The sequence below is a fragment of the Anolis sagrei genome, chromosome 2 (assembly GCF_037176765.1).
Source record: "Anolis sagrei isolate rAnoSag1 chromosome 2, rAnoSag1.mat, whole genome shotgun sequence".
Lineage (NCBI taxonomy): Eukaryota > Metazoa > Chordata > Lepidosauria > Squamata > Dactyloidae > Anolis > Anolis sagrei.
The window spans coordinates 179,043,919-179,065,484 of record NC_090022.1 but is presented as its reverse complement, the minus strand read 5'-3'; the positions used below and the strand labels follow the sequence as shown (position 1 = coordinate 179,065,484).

Sequence of the window (21,566 nt, the reverse complement as noted above, 5' to 3'; positions counted from 1 at the left end):
GAGATGCCGAAGATGGGAAAAGCCAACATATATACACCTCTATCTATGTATAATTTTCTGTTTTGTTTGTGCATAAAACGGCACTGAATATTTTCCAAATATGTATGTTCTATGATCCATCCTGAGTCCCCTTCGGGGTGAGGAAGGCGGAATATAAATACTGTAAATCTATATAAATAAATTATGATTTTGTCATTTGAGAGTTGTAGTTGCTGGGATTTATAGTTCACCTACAATCAAAGAGCATTCTGAACTCCACCAATGATGGAATTGAACCAATCTTGGCATACAGGACTCCCATGACCAACAGAAAACACTAGAAGGGTTTGATGGACATTGACCTTGAGTTTGGGAGTTGTAGTTCACCTACATCCAGAGAGCACTGTGGACTCAAACAATGATGGATCTGGACCAAACTTGGCACAAATACTCCATATGCCCAAATGTGAAATCAGGTGGAGTTTGGGGGAAATAGACCCTGACATTTGGGAGTTGTAGTTACTGGGATTTATAGTTCACCTAACAATCACCTAACAATCAAAGAGCCTTCTGAACCCCACCAACGACAGAATTGGGGCAAACTTCCCACACAGAACCCCCAAGAGCAATAGAAAATACTAAAGGCCATTCAGTCCAACTCCCTTCACCAGGGCAAGAAAACGTAATCAAAGGCCTCCTGACAAGGAACCATCCAGCCATAGATATAGATAGATAGATAGATATGATTCTCGCACACGGAGATATAGTATCATAAATTTGATATTTAGAGCAGGTCTAGTAGCACACAGACAGTCCAAAAGCGGAAATGAGCAGTGGGTTCTGGAATGCCACCCTCCTATGCCACCCAGACAGCCTGCAACTCACTTCATTCTTCAGGACATTGGGGACCCGGTAGGCAAGCCCTGGCCTCCTCCGCACAGGCTGGAGCCTTTCACCTGGTTCTAGTGGATACTCCGGAGGCAACTTTCCCGTCAGTTCCTGGCAAAGAAAAAAAAGAGCAGTTCTTCAGTGTGGTCAAAGAGAAGAGCCCAGAGTAATATGCAGCAAAAAGAAACGGGGAGGGTGGAGTTTATACCATCTATGCTCAAAATTAATTTATACACTTAGAGAAAAGCTGGAGGTGGTGACGGCCAACAGGGAGCTCTGGCATGGGCTGGTCCATGAGGTCACGAAGAGTCGGAAGCAATTGAAGAGTCAGAAGCAAAGAGAAAAGCTGAATTTCATCACCTGAATTTCATCAGCCTCTTCTCCACTGCCATATAAAATCCAGATTAGATGTTTTGAACTCAATTATATGGCAGTGTAGACTCATATAATCCAATTCAAAGCAGATAATGTTGGCTATCTGCTTTGATAATCTGGATTATATGGCAGTGTAGAAGGGATCTTAAAGCTGATCAGGTTTTAAAGTTTGGTTTGTACTGTGGATAGATTTCAAATGGCAGGATTACTTGGTTCATAACAGAATGCCAAAAATCCACAGTTTAGTCATGACTGAATACTGGACTAGAATGAGGAGAAGAGAGTTTGTCTGTTTGATTAAGATGGAAGGATTTGGGGGCGGAGATGGTATGGGGCTTATTTCTATATATTTTTTTCTTTTTCAATTCCTTTGTTGTATTCATGAAAATTTAGTTTTTGTTTTAAAGAATCATACTCTGCTGATCTCATTGTAACTGCTGGTGCAAGTGTTACTCTTACAATTGACAGTTCCTGAGTACCTATGTTTATTCTGATGTTTTGTGTGTGTGTCTGCAATTCTTTCTTCATCATCATAGAATGCATGAGAGTAGAATGAGAAGAGGGAGAAGTTTGAAATGTGTACTGTAGAGATCAAGGTAATTAATTGGTTATATATTAATGGCTGTTGAAGTACTACTGAAACCTCTCACCACATCTCCAAGGAGGATCTAAAAATTCAGGTGATATGTTGTTGTTTTTTTGGTCATATCAGGAGCGACTTGAGAAACTGCAAGTCGCTTCTGGTGTGAGGGAATTGGCCGTCTGCAAGGACGTTGCCCAGGCAATGCCCAGATATTTTATCATCCTGTGGGAGGCTTTTCTCATGTTCCCACATGGGAAGCTGGTGCTGACAGATGGGAACTCACCCCGCTCACCAGATTCAAACCGCCGACCTTTTGGTCAGCAAACCTGCGGGCACAAGGGTTTAACCCATTGCACCACCAGGGCTCATTCATTCTGATGATCTTAGTGTTGAACTATTATTCCAACATCTCTTGGGAAGTGGCAGTGCTTGAAAGAGCTGATGGGAGCTGTAGCATCAGAGGAACCACACTTCCCATCTCCCTGGCTTACGCAGAGATAAAGTAGCAGTAGCTCTACTCCATGGGCCCACCCCAGTTGCTGTTCTGGTCTCACCCAGCTCCTTCTAGCCTCCTTTTCCAACGATTACTCACAGCTTCCTGGAGGCAAACCCGGCGCAACTCCTTCAGACGAAGGCTGAGCACCTGCTGAAGGGCCCGCTGCTTCTCCAGGAGTTCTTGCACCCGCTCTAGCCGAATTCGGGGGCAGAAATCTCGCTGTAAGGCCTCTGTGGGGGGAGACAAGAAAGCAGAGCAGAAGATGACCAATCAGGGGATTCCCGAGAAAAAGTATTCCTTTTACCCAAGGGCTGAGAAAAGCAGTATACAAATATAGTAAATAAATACCGAACAGAGAGGTATGAGAAGAATGGAAAATGCTAGTCAAGTGAGAAGAAAAATACAGCTGTCCCTCCACATCTGTCATTTTGACTTTTGCTGTGTGTCACAACAAACTGTTTCGACTGCAATGTGTAGGTGTGTTGTGCAAGCATAACGGAAAATGACAAAAATCTTGCAAATGTTTGCTATTATTCTGTTGTTGTTCATTCGTTCAGTCGTCTCCGACTCTTCGTGACCTCATGGACCAGCCCACGCCAGAGCTCCCTGTCGGCCGTCACCACCCCCAGCTCCTTCAAGGTCAGTCCAGTCACTTCAAGGATGCCATCCATCCATCTTGCCCTTGGTCGGCCCCTCTTCCTTTTACCTTCCACTTTCCCCAGCATAATTGTCTTCTCCAGGCTTTGCTGTCTCCTCATGATGTGGCCAAAGTACTTCATCTTTGTCTGTAGTATCCTTCCCTCCAGTGAGTAGTCGGGCTTTATTTCCTGGAGGATGGACTGGTTGGATCTTCTCGCAGTCCAAGGCACTCTCAGCACTTTCCTCCAACACCACAGCTCAAAAGCATCGATCTTCCTTCGCTCAGCCTTCCCTAAGGTCCAGCTCTCACATCCGTAGGTTACTACAGGGAATACCATGGCTTTGACTAGGCGGATCTTTGTTGCCAGTGTGATGTCTCTACTCTTTATGATTTTATTGAGACTGGACATTGCTCTCCTCCCAAGAAGTAAGCATCTTCTGATTTCCTGGCCACAGTCTGCATCTGCAGTAATCTTTGCACCTAGAAATACAAAGTCTGCCATTGCCTTCCCCAGGGATCACGCTTGGTCCGACCTCTCTGCCACGACCGTCCCGTCTTGGGTGGCCCTTCACAGTTTCGCTCATGGCATCATTGAGGTGCTCAAGGTCCTGCGCCACGACACGGCGGTGATCCTTTGCTGGAGGCTATTATTCTACAAATCATATATTTTTAAATATATGTTTCATGAGGTATGTTGTGTCCCCATACATGTCGCTATTACAATTGATGCACGTGCCTGTATCTTTTATAAGGGGTTGGTTTAACCTCTGGTTTGCTAGTAAAACCGAATCACTGTGTCGTGAAATGACACCTGTCTAAAAAGTGTGTCATCAATATGAAATGTTTGGAAAGCTCTGTTCTAGCTCTGTTCTATGCCAGGCCAAGGAAAGGTGACCACGGAGTAATGCTGGAAGATCTAGACCAGGGATCCTCAAACTAAGGCCCGCGGGCCGGTTATGGCCCTCCAAGGTCATTTACCCGGCCCTCGCTCAGGGTGAACCTAAGTCTGAAATGACTTGAAAACAAACAAACAACAACAACAACAACAACAATCCTATCTCATCAGCCAAAGGCAGGCCCAGACTTCCCATTGAAATACGAATAAGTTTATATTTGTTAAAACTGTTCTTCATTTTAATTATTTTATTGTTTTAAGTGGTTTTTGCACTGCAAATAAGATATTTGGAGTGTGAATAGAATTTCATTCATGTTTTTTCAAATTATAATCCAGCCTTCCAACAGTTTGAAGGACTGTGACCTGGCCCTCTGTTTAAAAAGTTTGAGGACTCCTGATCTAGACATTGTTTTAAAAGTGTTATATTGGAAAACCCCAGATATACCTCCTTTAGAAGAATGGGAAAAATATATTATAGGTATGTTGATAATGGACAAAATAACTGTATTATTAAGAGGAGAAATACTAGACAACTTCGTTAATGAATGGCAACCAATGATTCAACACCTTAATGTAAAGTTAAATTAAAAATGTATATAGATGATCCTATAAGACTGTAGACAAGGAAGAAGTGGATGTAAAGTAAGAATCTATGATATCTTTTTATGTAATATTTAGATAGTAGACTGTGATCCCTTAATAGAAATATATTATGAGATAAAGGATTATAGAACATTAATAGATAGAAAGTATTGCACTATATGCAACAAACACTTGCAAATGTATGTTTACTTAAATAAAATAAAAATAAAATTCAAAAAAAAGTGTTATCTCACTTCCCCCACCCCCCAAAAAGTCATTTCTTTTTCACTTCCACGTGGGTCCTGTGCCCCTAATGCCAGAGAAGGTGGACAGCTGGCTGTAGGAGGATATGAGGAAGACAAGAGCAGTGCAAACCATTCTGCTGCCTAAAGCAAAGGGCAACCAGTGTAATTCTCCACCTGGCAACTGTATCTCCAGGGTTGGTGGCTGAATTTTTATTTCAGCTGTGGTGATTAGGCAACATCCTCTATAATGAGGGCCATAGGTTAAGTGAGAAGGTACGTGGCATGAGCAAGGCTGTACGTTCCATGCCACTCGGTAGTAGTAGTAATTTTATTGATTAGCCCTTAGGCCATATCACAATAAGAAACAGAACAACAAGGCCTGACAAGACCTGATCACACTCCACATAGAAAGTTAAAATAAGACACTTATAATAATACAGTAAATACATATGATAAGACATGATAAAACTGATAAACTGATCAAGCTGAGTATATACATCATATTTCATTATCACCCCTACAATTTACCCCAATCAGCCCTACATATGTGGTTCTCAGACGTATTGTTTTGCTTAAGTACAGAGCTGTTTTATACGTTATTTTTGGGTCTTGGCCACACATAAAATATGTTGTTCTGAGAATCCCAATACATTGTCCGTTTGATATATGGACCAAGGTGGAAGTCTCTCACCTTTTGATACAATTTGCAATCAAACAATATGTGTGCTATATCCTCAATTTCAGGTGCCCCGCAGACACCATGCCACTCGGCGTCTTTTACCCAAGTCAGCTGCCTTACTTTCCCATCACTAGAACTGGTTTTGGCTGGCAGACAGGAAGTTACCTGAAGAACTGTAGCTGGATGAGTTGATCAGTTGCCCTTTCACCTCCATGTCTGGGAAAGGCGGGTTGGGGTCCTGCTTCCAAGGGCAATTACTTGGGTCCAAGGGCCATCGGGAAGTCCCAGATGGAAGGCCTCACTTGGTTACTGTCACAGAGAGACAAGAGAAGAGTCAGAAAAGTGTGTGCATGCCCAGGTGAGATTGTGTGTGTGTGTTTGTGCAGATCCAGGCAGGTGAGTCATCAGCAGAGGGCATGAATCAAAGCAGAAGAGATCTTTCCTGAACGTAACACAGGGTACACAATGCCGCCAGCAGAAATAAAAAGGCAGGAGCAAGCCGAAATACTCAGCGCAGCAAAGAAAGTTAATGTACCAAGAAAGGTCACTGGGTGGGTTTCCAATCTAAGAGGGTGTAAGGGGAAATAAATCCACTTAAGGTCAAAAAAGAGGAAACTCACTGCTCCTCTGGATAACTGATTTCTGTTTACCAGAGGTGGAAAATGTGTTTCCCCCAACTCACCATTCTTTAACATAGCAACTTCCATCCTTCCTCACCATTGGTTATACCAGGGGTCTTCAAACTAAGGCCCGCGGGTCAGATATGGCCCTTCAAGGTCATTTACCCGGCCCTGACTCAGGGTCAACCTAAGTCTGAAATAACTTGAAAGCACACAAAAACAAAAACAATCCTATCTCATCAGCCAAAAGCAGGCCCACACTTCTCATTGAAATACTCATCTTCTATATATATATAAATGCTCTGTGCATAATGAGTACCTTAAAAACAAAAGAACCCATGAATGAAATCACACCAAATTTGGCAGCAAAATGTCTCACAACACAAGGAGTGACCATCACTCAAAAATTATGATCTTGTCATTTGAGAGTTGTAGTTGCTGGGATTTATAGTTCACCCACAATCAAAAGAGCATTCTGAACTCCATTAATGATGGAATTGAACCAAACTTGGCACACAGAACTCTCATGACCAACAGAAAATACTGGAAGGGTTTTGGTGGGAATTGACCTTGAGTTTGGGAGTTGTAGTTCACCTACATCCAGAGAGCACTGTGGACTCAAACAATAATGGATCTGGACCAAACTTGGCACAAGCACACAATACGCCCAAATATGAACACAGATGGAGTTTTGGGGAAATAGACCTTGACATTTAGGAGTTGTAGTCACTATGATTCACAGTTCACCTACAATCAAAGAGCATTCTGAACCCCACAAATGACAGAATCGGGGCAAACTTCCCACACTGAACCCCCATGACTAACAGAAAATACTTAAGGCCATCCAATCCAACTCCCTTCACCAGGGCAAGAAAACATAATCAAAGTCCTCCTGACAAAGAGCCATCCAGCCATACAGATAGATAGATAGATATGATTCACACACACACAGAGATAGTATCATAGATTTGAAAGGGACCCTTAAAGAAGGACAATGATATCTTCCATGTTCTAGGGTGGGCAAACCAGACGCTCTCCACATCAACACTGATAAAGAAACAGCAAGAAATACTGTTTATCCACAAGCAGAAAGACATTACATATATTTGAAACCAACACTTTCTCATTACTTTATTTTCCAGATCAACAGACTGGGCCACAGCAACACGTGGCAGGGGAAAGCTAGTAAGTTTATATTTGTTAAAATTGTTCTTCATTTTAATTATTGGATTGTTTTAAAGTGTTTTTGTACTACAAATAAGACATGTGCAGTATGCATAGGAATTCATTCATGTTTTTTCAAATTATAATCCAGCCCTCCAACAGTTTGAAGGACTGTGACCTGGTCTTCTGTTTAAAAAGTTTGAGGACCCCTGGGTTATACTGACTGTGACTGCTAGATCTGCAGCCCAACACTGGGTGTACACATGCTTCCTGTCCCTAATCTAGAGTTTCATCTATCCAAGAGGACTCAATTTTCTCACTCTGGCTCCATTTCGATTCCAGAGGTTGGCCGCTGATTATTTCAGCTCATAGGAAGTGATTTTTCAATGCTCATCCAAACTGCAGAGTCAAAGGCTAAAAGAGTGCTGAGGAAAACAATCCTGTAGAGCAGAGGTTCTCAACCTGCGGGTCCCCAGATGTTTTGGCCTTCAACTCCCAGAAATCCCAACTGGCTGAGATGCCTGGGAGTTGTAGACCAAAACACTGGGGACCCACAGGTTGAGAACCAATGCTGTAGAGCACCACTTCCCTCACACACTTTATAGCTCTTATATCAGCTTTAACAACCTTGGTGTCCTCCAGGTGCACTGTCCTAATGGGAATCTTCCCAACCAGCATAGCTATGGATGATGGGGACTGTAATCATACACACCCGTAAGGCTGCATTATAAATTCCTGGCAAAGAGAACCCAGCAGTAGGGCGTTTGAGAACTTGGAGTGATACTAGTTCCTCCATGAATGGAATGCAAAAGCTGTCCGGCATAGCTATCAGGGCCATCTAGTCTAACCCCTTCTGCCATGACGGAACACACAATCAAAGCACTTTTAATAGTTGGCCATCCAGCCCCTATTTGACCTCCAAAGAAGACTACACCACACATTGAAGAAGCATAATAATAATAATAATAATAATAATAATCTTTATTTGTACCCCGCTACCATCTCCCCAAGGGACTCGGTGCAGCTTACATGAGGCCAAGCCCAAGATACATCAAACAAACATCAATAAACACAAAATCAATAAACGATCAATAAAATACAAATCATATAAATCACATAAACAAAACATAAGGAACTGTATTAAGGGGTCACAGCATTAGGAAGGTTGAGAACCACTGTCCTAGGACGTTCCTTTTTTGGGCCATTTTAAGAACATGCTGGCAGACCAGAACAGCTTTTCCCAACTTAAGGTTCAGGATGCATTTCCCATCCTTTCCAACCACTGACAATGATGACTGGGTCTTATAGAAATTGTACTCCACAGCTTCTCGATAGAACTAGGCTTTGGAAGGCTCTATTACGGTAGCCCACAAATAGACACTGTCCACTCTGTTCCCATCCTTTAGTAATCATGAGGATGCTGCCTCTTGGGTATTACATTTTTGTCCCCATTTCAGCTTCCTTCTAATTGACTAAATATGCTTCTTAATGTACGGTTTTCCTACTACCAAGCTTTCACAGCAGTGCTCTTTGAAAAAATAAGCATTTACGTGCATTACGTTGATTGATATGATTATGTCGACTAACATAATTTAAGGTTTCCTTGACAGACGCCCACCCTAGTTATTACGGGAGAGCTCAAGCTGAAGGCAATCAACTTCTCTTCTGAAGATGCCAGGCACAGATGCAGGCGAAACGTCAAGCGAAAATGCTGCGAGAACTCAACCATACAGCTTGGAAACCACACAACACTCCAGGCCATGAAAGCCTTTGACAATACAATCTAGTAGTTGTATCCTACCTGCCGAAATGTGCACAACTGCTTTTCTTTCCTACCTGTGGCTGGCTCAAAGTCAACCCAAAGGCCAAAAGGCTTACTCCCAGCTGTGCCCCATTCCCTTCATCCCCTCCTTCATTGGGCCAGCGAGCCAGACTGCAGACATGCACACAGTGGGAAGTCCGGGGGCAGCAAGACAGCTGGCTGCTGGCAACATTTCTGGGCGCAGGCCAAATCCCACAGCTGCTTCCCCATGAGACCAGATCAATGCCAAGCCCAGCCGACTCCAGGGAACAACATAACTAGGAAAACCTTCCTCTGTTACGCAACTAATCCAGCCAAAGCAGAGCCCAGCACAACTCTCGGCATGAATCAGCCCCAAAAAACAACATCCGTGTCAGGTAGAACAGCCTCAGGAAGCTGCTTCCCTCACATGTTCTCTGGATTGTGGTCTGGCCGGTGCTGCCTTTGTACCAAAGGTTCATCCCGCTTGCCCCGTGACATAAACACGCATACTCCCCAACACACACATGGTACAGAGCATAGCAAAATGTGAATGGAGACAGCTGAACTTTTGTCTCAGTGTGTCTCTAACATAATGAAGCCAAATGCAGATTTGCATTCCCTCTCTATCTCTCTCAAACAACAACAACAACAGTTTGGATTATTGATGTCACCATACCGGGTGACAGCCGCATTGAGGAAAAACAACAGGAAAAGCTCAGCCATTATCAAGACCTCAAAATCGAACTGCAAAGGCTCTGGCATAAACCAGTACAGGTGGTCCCAGTGGTCATTGGCACACTAGGTGCCGTGCCAAAAGATCTCAGCCAGCATTTGGAAACAATAGAAATCGACAAAATCATGATCTGTCAACTGCAAAAGGCCACCTTACTTGGATCTGCGCGCATCATTCGAAAATACATCACACAGTCCTAGACGCTTGGGAAGTGTTCGACTTGATACGAAATCCAACATATATATCTTGTTTGCTGTGACATACTGTGTTTTTGTGTCAGCAAATTAATAATAATAATAATAATAATAATAATAATAATAATAATAAATCACACAGTCCTAGACACTTGGGAAGTGTTCGACTTGTGATTTTGTGATGTGAAATCCAGCATATATATCCCGCTTGCTGTGACATACGGTGTTTTTGTGTCAGTAAACTATAATAACTTTATTTTTATACCCCGCCACCATCTCCCCAAAGGGACTTGGGGTAGCTTACATGGGACCAAATGTCCATAAGACAATAAACAAACAATCCATCAAACAAAAACACAATTAAAATAAGAACATAATCCAATGGAGCATTTGTCCGTACACACAATGCAGCAAAATTACAACTTGGGCACATCAAATTCCTTCATCCCTTTCTTCCTTCTTTCTTTTCCCCGTTTCTCTCTCTTACCCACCTGCTTGCTTTCCCCCTCTCAAGGTGCAACCTGGGTTCAAACACTCAAACCTGACTCTCTCACAAATGTGAATTCATATTATCTCTCTCTTATATATTCATTCTTTCTCACGCACAACAAAATGGAAAACTAGACATACAATATTCTTCCTTTTTTGTACCTTTCTGCCTTCCTCTCCCCCACACCCACAGTCTAGCTAAATGTGAATTCAAAGCCAAACCGGTTTTTCACTCACACACAAAATAATCGAATGTGCAATCAAATACCTTATATTTCCTCCTTCGTTCTCTCTCTCTCTCTCTCTCTCTCTCTCTCTCTCTCTCAAAGGAACATACACCCCCACTGCTGTGTATCTCTGTGAGCCTATCAGTCCCACCATGTCAAACCACAGTGGAAGGGGAAAGGGTAAGAAGGGACTGCCCTGGCCACATTTTTCCTGGCCGGTGCCCCCACCCCACCCTCGGCTCCTGAAACCACGGCGGCCAATTCCTTTCCCATGACTCTTTAGTGTCAACACCTTCCTCGCTGCTGCCGTTCCCAGCCACTGCTGGCTGTCTCTTCGAGAGGAGTGGATAAGTAAGGTGACTTCTTGAGGAAAGGCAGAAGACAAAAAAACAAAACAACAACAAACCTCGCCTAGGAAACCAAAGTGGAACAGAGCACTGGCAAGACTCAAACTGACTGAGCCAATTACCACCGATCTCATAACTTTGTACAAGTTGCTCTCCTGTTTAAAATGGTCAGGGATGGAAGTGGATGGGTTTGAGGATTCAAGGCGCAACCTTGTCATGATCCAGATCCAGACTTTGGGATAGGAACTCTTGAACCAGACAGAGAAGAAATACAACGTGAGAATAAGGAGCCCCTGGTGACGCAATGGGTTAAACCAGTGGTTCTGGGCCCTGGTGACGCAAGATGCAGATCAAGAATAGGGCTCCACGTGCCCACTGCCTGTACACTGACTGTGGAAGGCAATCCTACTCGGACAACCAGTAAGTAAGCACCCTGAGTACAATCAACACTGACACTGAAATACAACACCGCCTGAGCTCTGCAAGTGCAGCATTTTTCTGAATGAAGCAGAGAGTGTTTGAAGACCGAGACATCCGTAGGGATACCAAGGTGCTTGTTTATAAAGCTACTAGCTGTCCCCTGCCACACGTTGCTGTGGCCCAGTCTGGTGATCTGGAAAATAAAGTAATGAGAAAGTGTTGGTTTCTAATATATGTAATTTCTTTATGGTTGTAGGTAAACAGTATGTCTTGCTGTTTCTTTGTCAATGTTGATGTGGAGATTGTCTGATTTGCCTACTCTGGAACATGCAACATATAATAGTCCTTCTTTAGGGGTCCCTTTCAAATCTATGATACTATATCTGTGTGTGTGTGAATCATATATGTTTATCTATATCTATGGCTGGATGGCTCTTTGTCGGGAAGGCTTTGATTACTTTTCTTGCCCTGGTGAAGGGAGTTGGACTGGATGGCCCTAAGTATTTTCTGTTGGTCATGAGGGTTCTGTGTGGGAAGTTTGTTCCAAATTCTGTTGTTCGTGGGGTCCAGAATGCTCTTTGATTGTAGGTGAACTGCGAATTCCAGTGACTACAACTCCCAAATGTTAAGCCTATTTCCCCCCAAACTCCATCTGTGTTCATATTTGGGTGTATTGAGTGCTTGTGCCAAGTTTCGTCCAGATCCATCATTGTTTGAGTCCACAGTGCTCTCTGGATGTAGGTGAACTACAACTCCCAAACTCAAGGTCAATGCCCACCAAACCATTCCAGTATTTTTTGTTGGGCATGGGTGTCCTGTGTGCCAAGTTTGGTTCAATTCCATTGTTGATGGAGTTCAGAATGCTCTTTGATTGTAGGTGAATTATACATCCCAGCAACTACAACTCCCAAATGACAAAATCATAATTTTTTGAGTGATGGTCACTCCTTGTGTTGTGAGACATTTTTTTGCCAAATTTGGTGTGATTTCATTCATTGGTTCTTTTGTTTTTAAGGTACTTGTTATGCACAGAGCATTTTTATATATATAGATTGTCCTCCCAACCCTGCTATATGCCTGCGAAACATGGACAGTCTACAGACATGCAACTCCTGGAACGATTCCATCAGCGCTGCCTTCAGAAAATCCTGCAAATCTCTTGGGAAGACAAGTGGACAAACGTCAGGGTGCTGGAAGGAGCAAAGACCACCAGTATTGAAGCCATAGTCCTCTGCCAACAACTCCTCTGGACTGGCCATGCTGTCCGGATGCCCAACCAACATCTCCCAAAGCAGTTGCTCTACTCGGAACTCAAGAACGGAAAAGGGAATGTTGGTGGGCAGGAAAAGAGATTTAAAGATGGGCTCAAAGCCGACATTAAAAACTCTGGCATAGGCACTGAGAACTGGGAAGCCCTGGCCCTTGAGCACTCCAGCTGGAGGTCAGCTGTGACCAGCAGTGCTGCAGAATTTGAAGAGGCATGAATGGAGGGCAAAAGAGAGAAACGTGCCAAGAGGAAGGCACGTTAAGCCAACTGGGACTGCCTTCCACCTGGAAACCGATGCCCTCACTGTGGGAGAAGATGCAGATTAAGAATAGGGCTCCACAGTCACATACGGACCCACTGCCAGGATACTGCACTTGGAGGACCATCATCTTCAGACTACGACGGATCGCCTAAGTAAGTATACGTACTCTTCGACTCAGGGCCATGGGCATTCCATCCTTGCCCTATTAAGTTAAAATGGCAGGACTCTGAACTTCATATATATATATATATATATATATATATATATATATTAGGAACATCAGAACACTTTGCTTGTATGACAGGAGCACACAGAATGCAATCGTCGGCTACCAGCCATGCTACAAGGAACTCAGGAGGTGTGTAATTTGTCAAAAGAGCTTTTCTCACTCTGTTGACTATATATAGGATTTTGTACCCAACATACCCTGTATTATTGTCCCATAAAATGTCGTGTTGCTGTTGTGAAGCCTGAACCAAACTATTTTTACTACATTCCAATCCCAAACAAAAATGAGACTCATTAGCAAAGCCTATGGGGTGAAGGAATCTCGTTTTGGATAAGTATATGGCTTTAAACTGTTGTTTAAAATTTTTTTATATGTTTTACCCTGTTTTAAATTGCTTGGATTTAATGTATTGTCAAAGGCTTTCATGGCCGGAATCACTGAGTTGTTGTAGGATTTTTCGGGCTACACGGCCATGCTCTAGAACAGGGGTCCACAAACTTTGTAAACAAAGGGCCAGGTCACAATCTCTCAAACTGTTGGAGGGCTGAATTGAATGAATTTCTATGCACACTGCACATATCTTATTTGTAGTGCAAAAAAAAAAACAACACTTTAAAACAATACAATAATTAAAATGAAGAACATTTTTTACAAATATAAACTTATTTGTATTTCAATAGGAAGTGTGGGGCTGCTTTTGGCTGATGAGATAGAATTGTTGTTGTTGTTGTGTGCTTTCAAGTCGTTTCAGACTTAGGTTGACCCTGAGCGAGGGCCGGGTAAATGACCTTGGAGGGCCGTATCCGGCCCCCAGGCCATAGTTTGGGGACCCCTGCTCTAGAATATGGCCATATAGCCCGAAAAAACCTACAACAACCCGTTGCTTGGATTTGTTTGGCTCCCTTGAAGCTTATACAGAGCTGCAATCAAATAGTTACATAAATATTCTTCTCATTATCACATATACTGCTAACATATGAAACCAGATTGGAGCTTTTGTTGTTGATGTTTGCTTTCTAACTTATGACAACCCTAAGGAGACTCTATGAGATGGGCCACTTTCACACAGCTGAATAAAATCCCACATTATATGCTTTGAACTGGGATAGATGGCAGTGTGGACTCAGAGCCCTACAACACAGCCCTATATCCCAGAATCTTAAGGCAGAAAAACCCACCATATCTGCTTTAAATTGCGTTATCTGAGTCCACAATGTCATATATTCCAGTTCAAAGCAAATAGTGTGGGATTTTCTCCCTTGATATTCTGGGTTATAGGCTTGTGTGGAAGAGCCCTATGACTGAGTTGTCTTAGGGTCCTTCCACACAGACCTATTATTATTATTATTATTATTATTATTATTATTATTATCTTTATTTGTACCCCGCTAGCATTTCCCAAAGGACTCGGTGCGGCTTACAAAGGCCAAGGCCTCAACAAACAGTAACATAAATTACAACAGCAAAACAACAGAGGGGAAACAAACAGGCACATAAAATCACTCTCAACAAAAGATTCCCCCCAGGCACTTCCAAGCCATTGAATGCTAATCAAGGTGATCAGCTGAAACATTCACACCTAGCCCTAGCAGACAAAAGTCCTTTGTCTCACCCTGGTCATTCCACAGATATATAAACCCATTTTTCCTACTTCCAACAGACCTCACTACCTCTGAGGATGCTTGCCATAGATGCAGGCGAAACGTCAGGAGAAAAATTGCCTCCAGAACATGGCCATATAGCCCGGAAAAACCTACAACAACCCAGTGATTCCGGCCATGAAAGCCTTCGACAATACAAAGTAACATAACAAATACAATACAAAGCAAATCAAAACATTAAAGCAATAACAGTAAAACAACATAACACAATAAAAATAAAAACAGACCTAGGTAAAGGTATAGGTTGTCCCCTGACATTAAGACCAGTCATGTCTGACTTTGGGGTGTGGTGCTCATCTCCATTTCTAAGCCGAAGAGCCGGCGTTGTCCATAGACACCTACAAGGTCATGTGGCCGGCACGACTCCATGGAGTGCCCTTACCTTCCTGCCGGAGCGGTACCTATTGATCTACTCGCATTTGCATGTTTTCGAACTGCTAGGTTGGCAGAAGCTGGGGCTGACAGCGGAAGCTCACGCCGCTCCCCGGAATCGAACCTGTGACTTTTCGGTCAACAAGCTCAGCAGCTCAGCGCTTTAACCCACTGCGCTGCCGGGGGCTCCAACAGCCCTATATGCCAGAATATCAAGGCAGAAAATTCCACAATATCTGCTTTGAACTGGGTTATCTGAGTCCACACCCAGATAATGTGAAATTCCCTGCCTTGATATCCTGGGATATTGAGCTGTGTGGAAGGACCCTTAGCAAGATTTGTTCAGAAGTGTTTGTCTTTGCCTTAGTCTGAGGGGGACGATGGGTTTTTGTGGCTGGGATTTGAGCCCAGATCTCCAGAAACTACTACACTCCACTACAAAACACCGCACTGGCTCTCATGACGACATGTTTATTATTGCAGAAACACTTTAAGGATCAATACTGGGAGAAAAGAATTGGGATAAGTGTTGAGTTGGAGCTAGCAGGGTATAGTGTTTGAGCGTTGAATGACTCTGGAGACAAGGGTTCAAATCCCTGCTTGGCCATGAAACCCACTGGGTGACTATGGACAGGTCACACACTCTCAGCCTTAGAACAAGGCAATGGTTGACCTCTTCTTTTATCAAGAAAACCTTGTGATAGGTTCACCATAGGGTCATCATTCATTGGAAATGGCTTGAAGGCACACAACAACTACAAAAGTGTTGAGCAAAGCTTAAAAGAGAAGCAGGAGGAGAAAGAGAGGAAGAAGTGGCTAGAGTGACAGAGACAGCGTTTTAAGATTGCAAAGTTCAACAGGTGGAGCCTTTCCCCGGAAATCCTTGCGACACCTGGGTAACGTCATCTTGGCTGGCGGCCTAAGGCAAAGGTTCACCTAATCCCAGACGAAAGTCAGATCGGGCAGGACAAAACATATCCTCCCAGAGTCAGCAACATAGCAATTTCCTGCAAAGCTCTCCACCCACCCGACTCTCCTCTGTCCTGCCTTTGCAACCACAAATTTCTAGACTCGGAATCATCTTTCCAAGAAGAACTCATAGTCCAGGAACTAGGCTTCATGTGAGCCTAGGCTTGGCTCCAGATCCCCTTCTCAAGTCCCAGGGTCACCCCTAGAAGTAAGGAGCAGAATATGAAAATAGTGCCTCTGAGCATGTACAAATCTATAGCCAGGAAAACAGGATGTTAGCTTTGGTTACTTCCAAAAGCCATGTATCGAACCTAAGTGATGCCAGTTCAGGAGAACAGGGACAGATTATAATTTGGGGCTCTCCAGACCAGCTTTCCTAACTGTGTGTCATGACATATTAGTGTTGCACAAACATGACTGATCTATCTATATAAATAAAAATGTAATGTTCGTTTGTGGGATTAACATAACTCAAAAACTAGTGGACGAAATTGATACCAAATTTGGACACAAGACAACTATAAGGACAACGAGTGACCATCACTCATAAAAACACCGAAGAGACTGAAAAGCCAAAGAGCAAAGGAAGGGAGGAAAGAAACAAGTAGAGAAGGAAGGAAGAAGAAGGGAAAGGAAAAAAAGGGAAGAAAAGAGGGAGGGAAGGAAGGAGAGAAAGAAAGGAGAGAAAGAGGGAGGGAAGATTGGCCACAGCAATGCGTGGCAGGTACAGCTAGTGTGAAATAAGAAATAAATTACATTTTTTTAAAAACCAGTGAAAGGCTTTTGTGAGATATCTTTCATTATTACCATTTATGCATGTGTCTGTATCTCTTGTTTGCTAGTAAAACTGAATTACTATGCCACAAAGCGATGCACGTCTAAAAAGCGTGTCACCAACACAAAATGTTTGGAAAGCCCTGTTCCAGACAGATGCTGGATCGCAAATCCTGGCAATCTTATCAGCAATGATAATGAGTTGAACTGCAGCCCAACAACATTTGGGGGCCACAAATTGCCTATCCCCAGAGCAAACAGAGGTCATGTCCCTCCTCTTTAAGCCATGAACTCACTGACGGGGCCCAGAATAATAGGATTGTTCTTGCTTTTGGATTCCTCGTTTGTAAAGCGGCAAGACTTCCTCTGCTGTTTCACAGCGTTTTAAAAGAGAATGCAGAACCATGTATCTTTCACACCAAAATTTCCTTAAGTAGTTTGTGGGGATTCAAAACACTTGTGACCCTTGTCCATCACTGGTGCGTGACATCTCTGCTTGGGAACAACACTATGACAGCAGTCTCATTATCTCTTCTGTTGCAAATGGATGGAAGAGGAACAAAGTGGAGAGAATTGCGGTTGACTGCGGTGTGGCCAAAAGATTCAAAGGAATCACAGTCTCTCGACCTGCTAAATCACACCAGATATATACATAAAATTGAAGTCAGCTTGTTTGAGTGTCGGACTACGACTCTAAAGCTCTGGACTACAACTCTAGACTACAGGGTTTGAATCCCTATGTAAAACATCTGGGTGGCTTTTGGGACAAGTCGCACACTCAGAAAACTTGGCAATATTGTCTTCTTAGAGTCAGAAATAAATTCAAGGCTCAGAAACACCACAAATGCATTAATATACAAAATTGATGTAACGAAAGCGTGAAATGCTAGTAGCACCAGCCCTACATTTTAAACACCGGTCCCTGGAAAGACCCAGTGGTAGTTTGGTAAGTCACCAGTGCTTTTTGGTAGAGAAGGCCAAAGACTATAGCTCTGATGATGTTGATGATAATAATAATAATAACAATCTATATAAATAAAAATGTAATGTTTGTTTGTGGGATTAACATAACTCAAAACCACTGGCCGAACTGACATGAAATGTGGACACTATACCCCTAACAGACCAACAAATGACCATCATTCATAAAACCTCCCAAAAAACAGTGGAAATGACTTTAAAACTCCAAAAGCTAAATGACAAAAAGCTAAATGATGATACAGAAAAAAAAGGAAGGAAGATGGAGGGAAGGAAGGAAGGGGAGAAAGAAAAAGGGAAAGAGAGAAGGAAAGAGAGAAGCAAAGTATGAAAGAAGGAAGGAAAGAGGTAGAGAAGGAAGGAAGGAGAGAAAGGGGAATGAAAAGAACAAGGGGGAAGGAAGGAAAGCGGTAACGAAGGAAGGAAGGAAGGAAGGAAGGAAGGAAGGAAGGAAGGAAGGAGAGAAGGAAAGAAAAAGGGAGGGAAGGAAAGAGGGAGCAAAAACAGGAAAGGGAGGGAAGGAAAGCGAGAAGGAAGGATGGAAGCAAAAAGCGAAGGAAGGAAGGAAAGAGATAGAGAAGGAAGAAAGGAGAGAAAGGAGAAGAGAAAGAAAAAGGGGGGAAGGAAAGAGAGAAGGAAAGAAGAAAAGGGAAGGAAGGAAGGAGCGAAAGAAGGAGAAAAAGAGGGCGGGGAGGTTGGCCACAGCAACGCGTGGCGGGTACAAGTAGTAGTAGTAGTAGTTGTTGTTGTTGTTATTATTATTATTATTATTATTATTATTATTATTATCATCTACCTCTCCTTATGGCTCAAGGCGAACACAACATAGTAAAAATATATCTATAAAAGTACATATTATTATTATTTATTTATTTACTATATTTATATACCACCCTTCTCAATCCGAAGGCGACTCGAGGCGGTTTACATTCATAGAATCATAGAATCAAAGAGTTGGAAGAGACCTCATGGGCCATCCAGTCCAACCCCCTGCCAAGAAGCAGGAATATTGCATTCAAAGCACCCCTGACAGATGGCCATCCAGCCTCTATTTAAAAGCTTCCAAAGAAGGAGCCTCCACCACACTCTGGGGCAGAGAGTTCCACTGCTGAACAGCTCTCACAGTCAGGAAGTTCTTCCTCATGTTCAGATGGAATCTCCTCTCTTGTAGTTTGAAGCCATTGTTCCGCGTCCTCGTCTCCAGGGAAGCAGAAAACAAGCTTGCTCCCTCCTCCCTGTGGCTTCCTCTCACATATTTATACATGGCTATCATATCCCCTCTCAGCCTTCTCTTCTTCAGGCTAAACATGCCCAGCTCCTTAAGCCGCTCCTCATAGGGCTTGTTCTCCAGACCCTTTATCATTTTAGTCGCTCTCCTCTGGACACATTCCAGCTTGTCAATATCTCTCTTGAATTGTGGTGCCCAGAATTGGACACAATATTCCAGGTGTGGTCTAACCAAAGCAGAATAGAGGGGGAGCATGACTTCCCTAGATCTAGACACTAGACTCCTATTGATGCAGGCCAAAATCCCATTGGCTTTTTTGCTGCCACATCACATTGTTGGCTCATGTTTAACTTGTTGTCCGATCTTTTTCACACGTACTGCTCTCGAGCCAGGCATTGTCCCCCATTCTGTATCTTTGCATTTCGTTTTTCCTGCCAAAGTGGAGTATCTTGCATTTGTCACTGTTGAACTTCATTTTGTTAGTTTTGGCCCATCTCTCTAATCTGTCAAGATCGTTCTGAATCCTGCTCCTGTCTTCTGGAGTATTGGCTATCCCAATATTCGGCAGTCAATGCCCCCAAAAACATAAAATATAATTAAAACACTACATATAATATAGATCATATAAAAGCAATATAACAATAAAACCATAAAACACAAGTCCTCAGCGCCTCATCACTAAAATCCATATTAATTAAAACATCCCCAATGATTACATAGCAATGAGCCTTGGCTGTTCAATGGTGTCAAACTGGATGAATTCTACAGTCCAGATCAGGAGTCCTCAAACTTTTTAAACAGAGGGCCAGGTCACAGTCCCTCAAAGTGTTGGAGGGCCGGGTTATAATTTGAAAAAAATAATGAATGAATTCCTATGCCCACTGCACATATCTTATATGTAGCGCAAAAACACTTTAAAACAATACAATAATTAAAAGAACAATTTTAACAAATATAAACTTATTAGTATTTCAATAGGAAGTGTGGGCATGCTTTTGGCTGATGAGATAGGATTGTTGTTGTGTGCTTTCAAGTCGTTTCCAACTTAGATTGACCCTGAGCGAGGGCCAGGTAAATGACCTTGGAGTGCCGTATCCGGCCCCCAGGCCTTAGTTTGAAGACCCCTGGTCTAGATGAAACCCGAGTCTCAGCTCTCTCACCTTCCCCCATTTAGATTTCCAGTCTGAATGTATATTGAATATAATCCCTCTCCAATCTTTCTCACTGCTTCACCCCATACTCTTATCTCTCTGTTACACACACACATATATTATTCCCATTCTCTTCATGACTATATAAAGGAATCCTCCTCCAATCTCTCTCATTGCTTCACACAAAGGCCCTATATTGTAGGATCTGATCCCAGGTTTTCTGTTTATCTCAGATTATCTGGCAATGCGGACTCATATAACCCAGTTTAAAGAAGATCAGATCCTGGAATATAAGGCCTGTCTGAAAGGGCCCTATATCTTCTTGTTATATATACACATAAGGTAAAGGTAAATATTTTCCTCTGACATTAAATCTAGTTGTGTCCAACTCTGGAGGTTGGTGCTCATCTCCATTTCTAAGCCAAAGAGCCGGCGTTGTCTGTAGACACCCCCAAGGTGATGTAGCCAGCATGACTGAATGGAGTGTCATTACCTTCCCACCAAAGTGGTACTTATTGATCTACTCGTATGTTTTTGAACTGCTAGGTTGGCAGAAGCTGGGGCTAACAGCGGGAGCTCAACCCACTCCCCAGATTCAAACTGCCAACCTTGTGGTCAGCAAGTTCAGCAGCTCAGCAGTTTAACCCGCTGTGCCACTATATAGTCTGCTATAAAACAGAGGTGGAAACAGTCCAATCTTCTGCCAAGAAGCAGGAAAATCACATTCAAAGCACCCCTCTCCCTCAACAGATGGCCACCCAGCCTCTGTTTAAAAGCCTCCAAAGAAAGAGCCTCCACCACACTCCGAGGCAGAGAGTTCCACTGCTGTACAGCTCTCACTTTTCCCTTGAGAAACGCAACCTGCTCCTCCTCTCAACTGAGTGAATTTTTAAAAATTTTCCTTGCAAGTGCATCTTTAGGAAGAATATCAAGTCTCCAGAGTTTTGTTTATGCAGCCCTTGCTCACAAAAGTTGGGCGTGGGAAAACCAGCCAGGCAGAGGAGAAAGGGGACTGACCTTACTGTGCCCTGTGTCCACACACACACTCTTCGGAAAGTGACTTTGGAGACCTATGAGGAATCTACACTGTAGAATTAAGGTGGATTGATACCACTTTAACTGCCATGGCTCAATGCTTTGGAATCAAAGTGTCCTTCCACACAGCCATATAACCCAGAATGTCAAGGCAGAAAATCCTACATCTGCTTTGAAGTGGGTTATCTGAGTCCACACTACCATATAATAATAATAATAATAATAATAATAATAATAATAATAATAATATATTCCAGTTCAAAGCAGATATTGTGGGATTTTCTGCCTTGGTATTCTGGGA

General features: G+C 43.0%; 1 protein-coding gene across 4 annotated transcripts in view; it reads right to left on the bottom strand.

Annotated features, from left to right (window-relative positions):
• Positions 1–21,566, bottom strand: part of CCDC120 (coiled-coil domain containing 120) — an 84,309-nt gene that overhangs the window by 15,017 nt on the left and 47,726 nt on the right. For all 4 annotated transcript variants that reach the window (XM_060763129.2, XM_067464206.1, XM_067464205.1 and 1 more), the window contains 3 exons: positions 5,528–5,671; positions 2,418–2,551; positions 865–978 (listed from right to left, as the gene is read on the bottom strand). In XM_060763129.2, coding sequence (XP_060619112.2) covers positions 865–978; positions 2,418–2,551; positions 5,528–5,576 — 297 coding nt within the window. In that variant the 5' untranslated portion in view covers positions 5,577–5,671. The remainder of the gene's footprint in view (positions 1–864; positions 979–2,417; positions 2,552–5,527; positions 5,672–21,566) is intronic.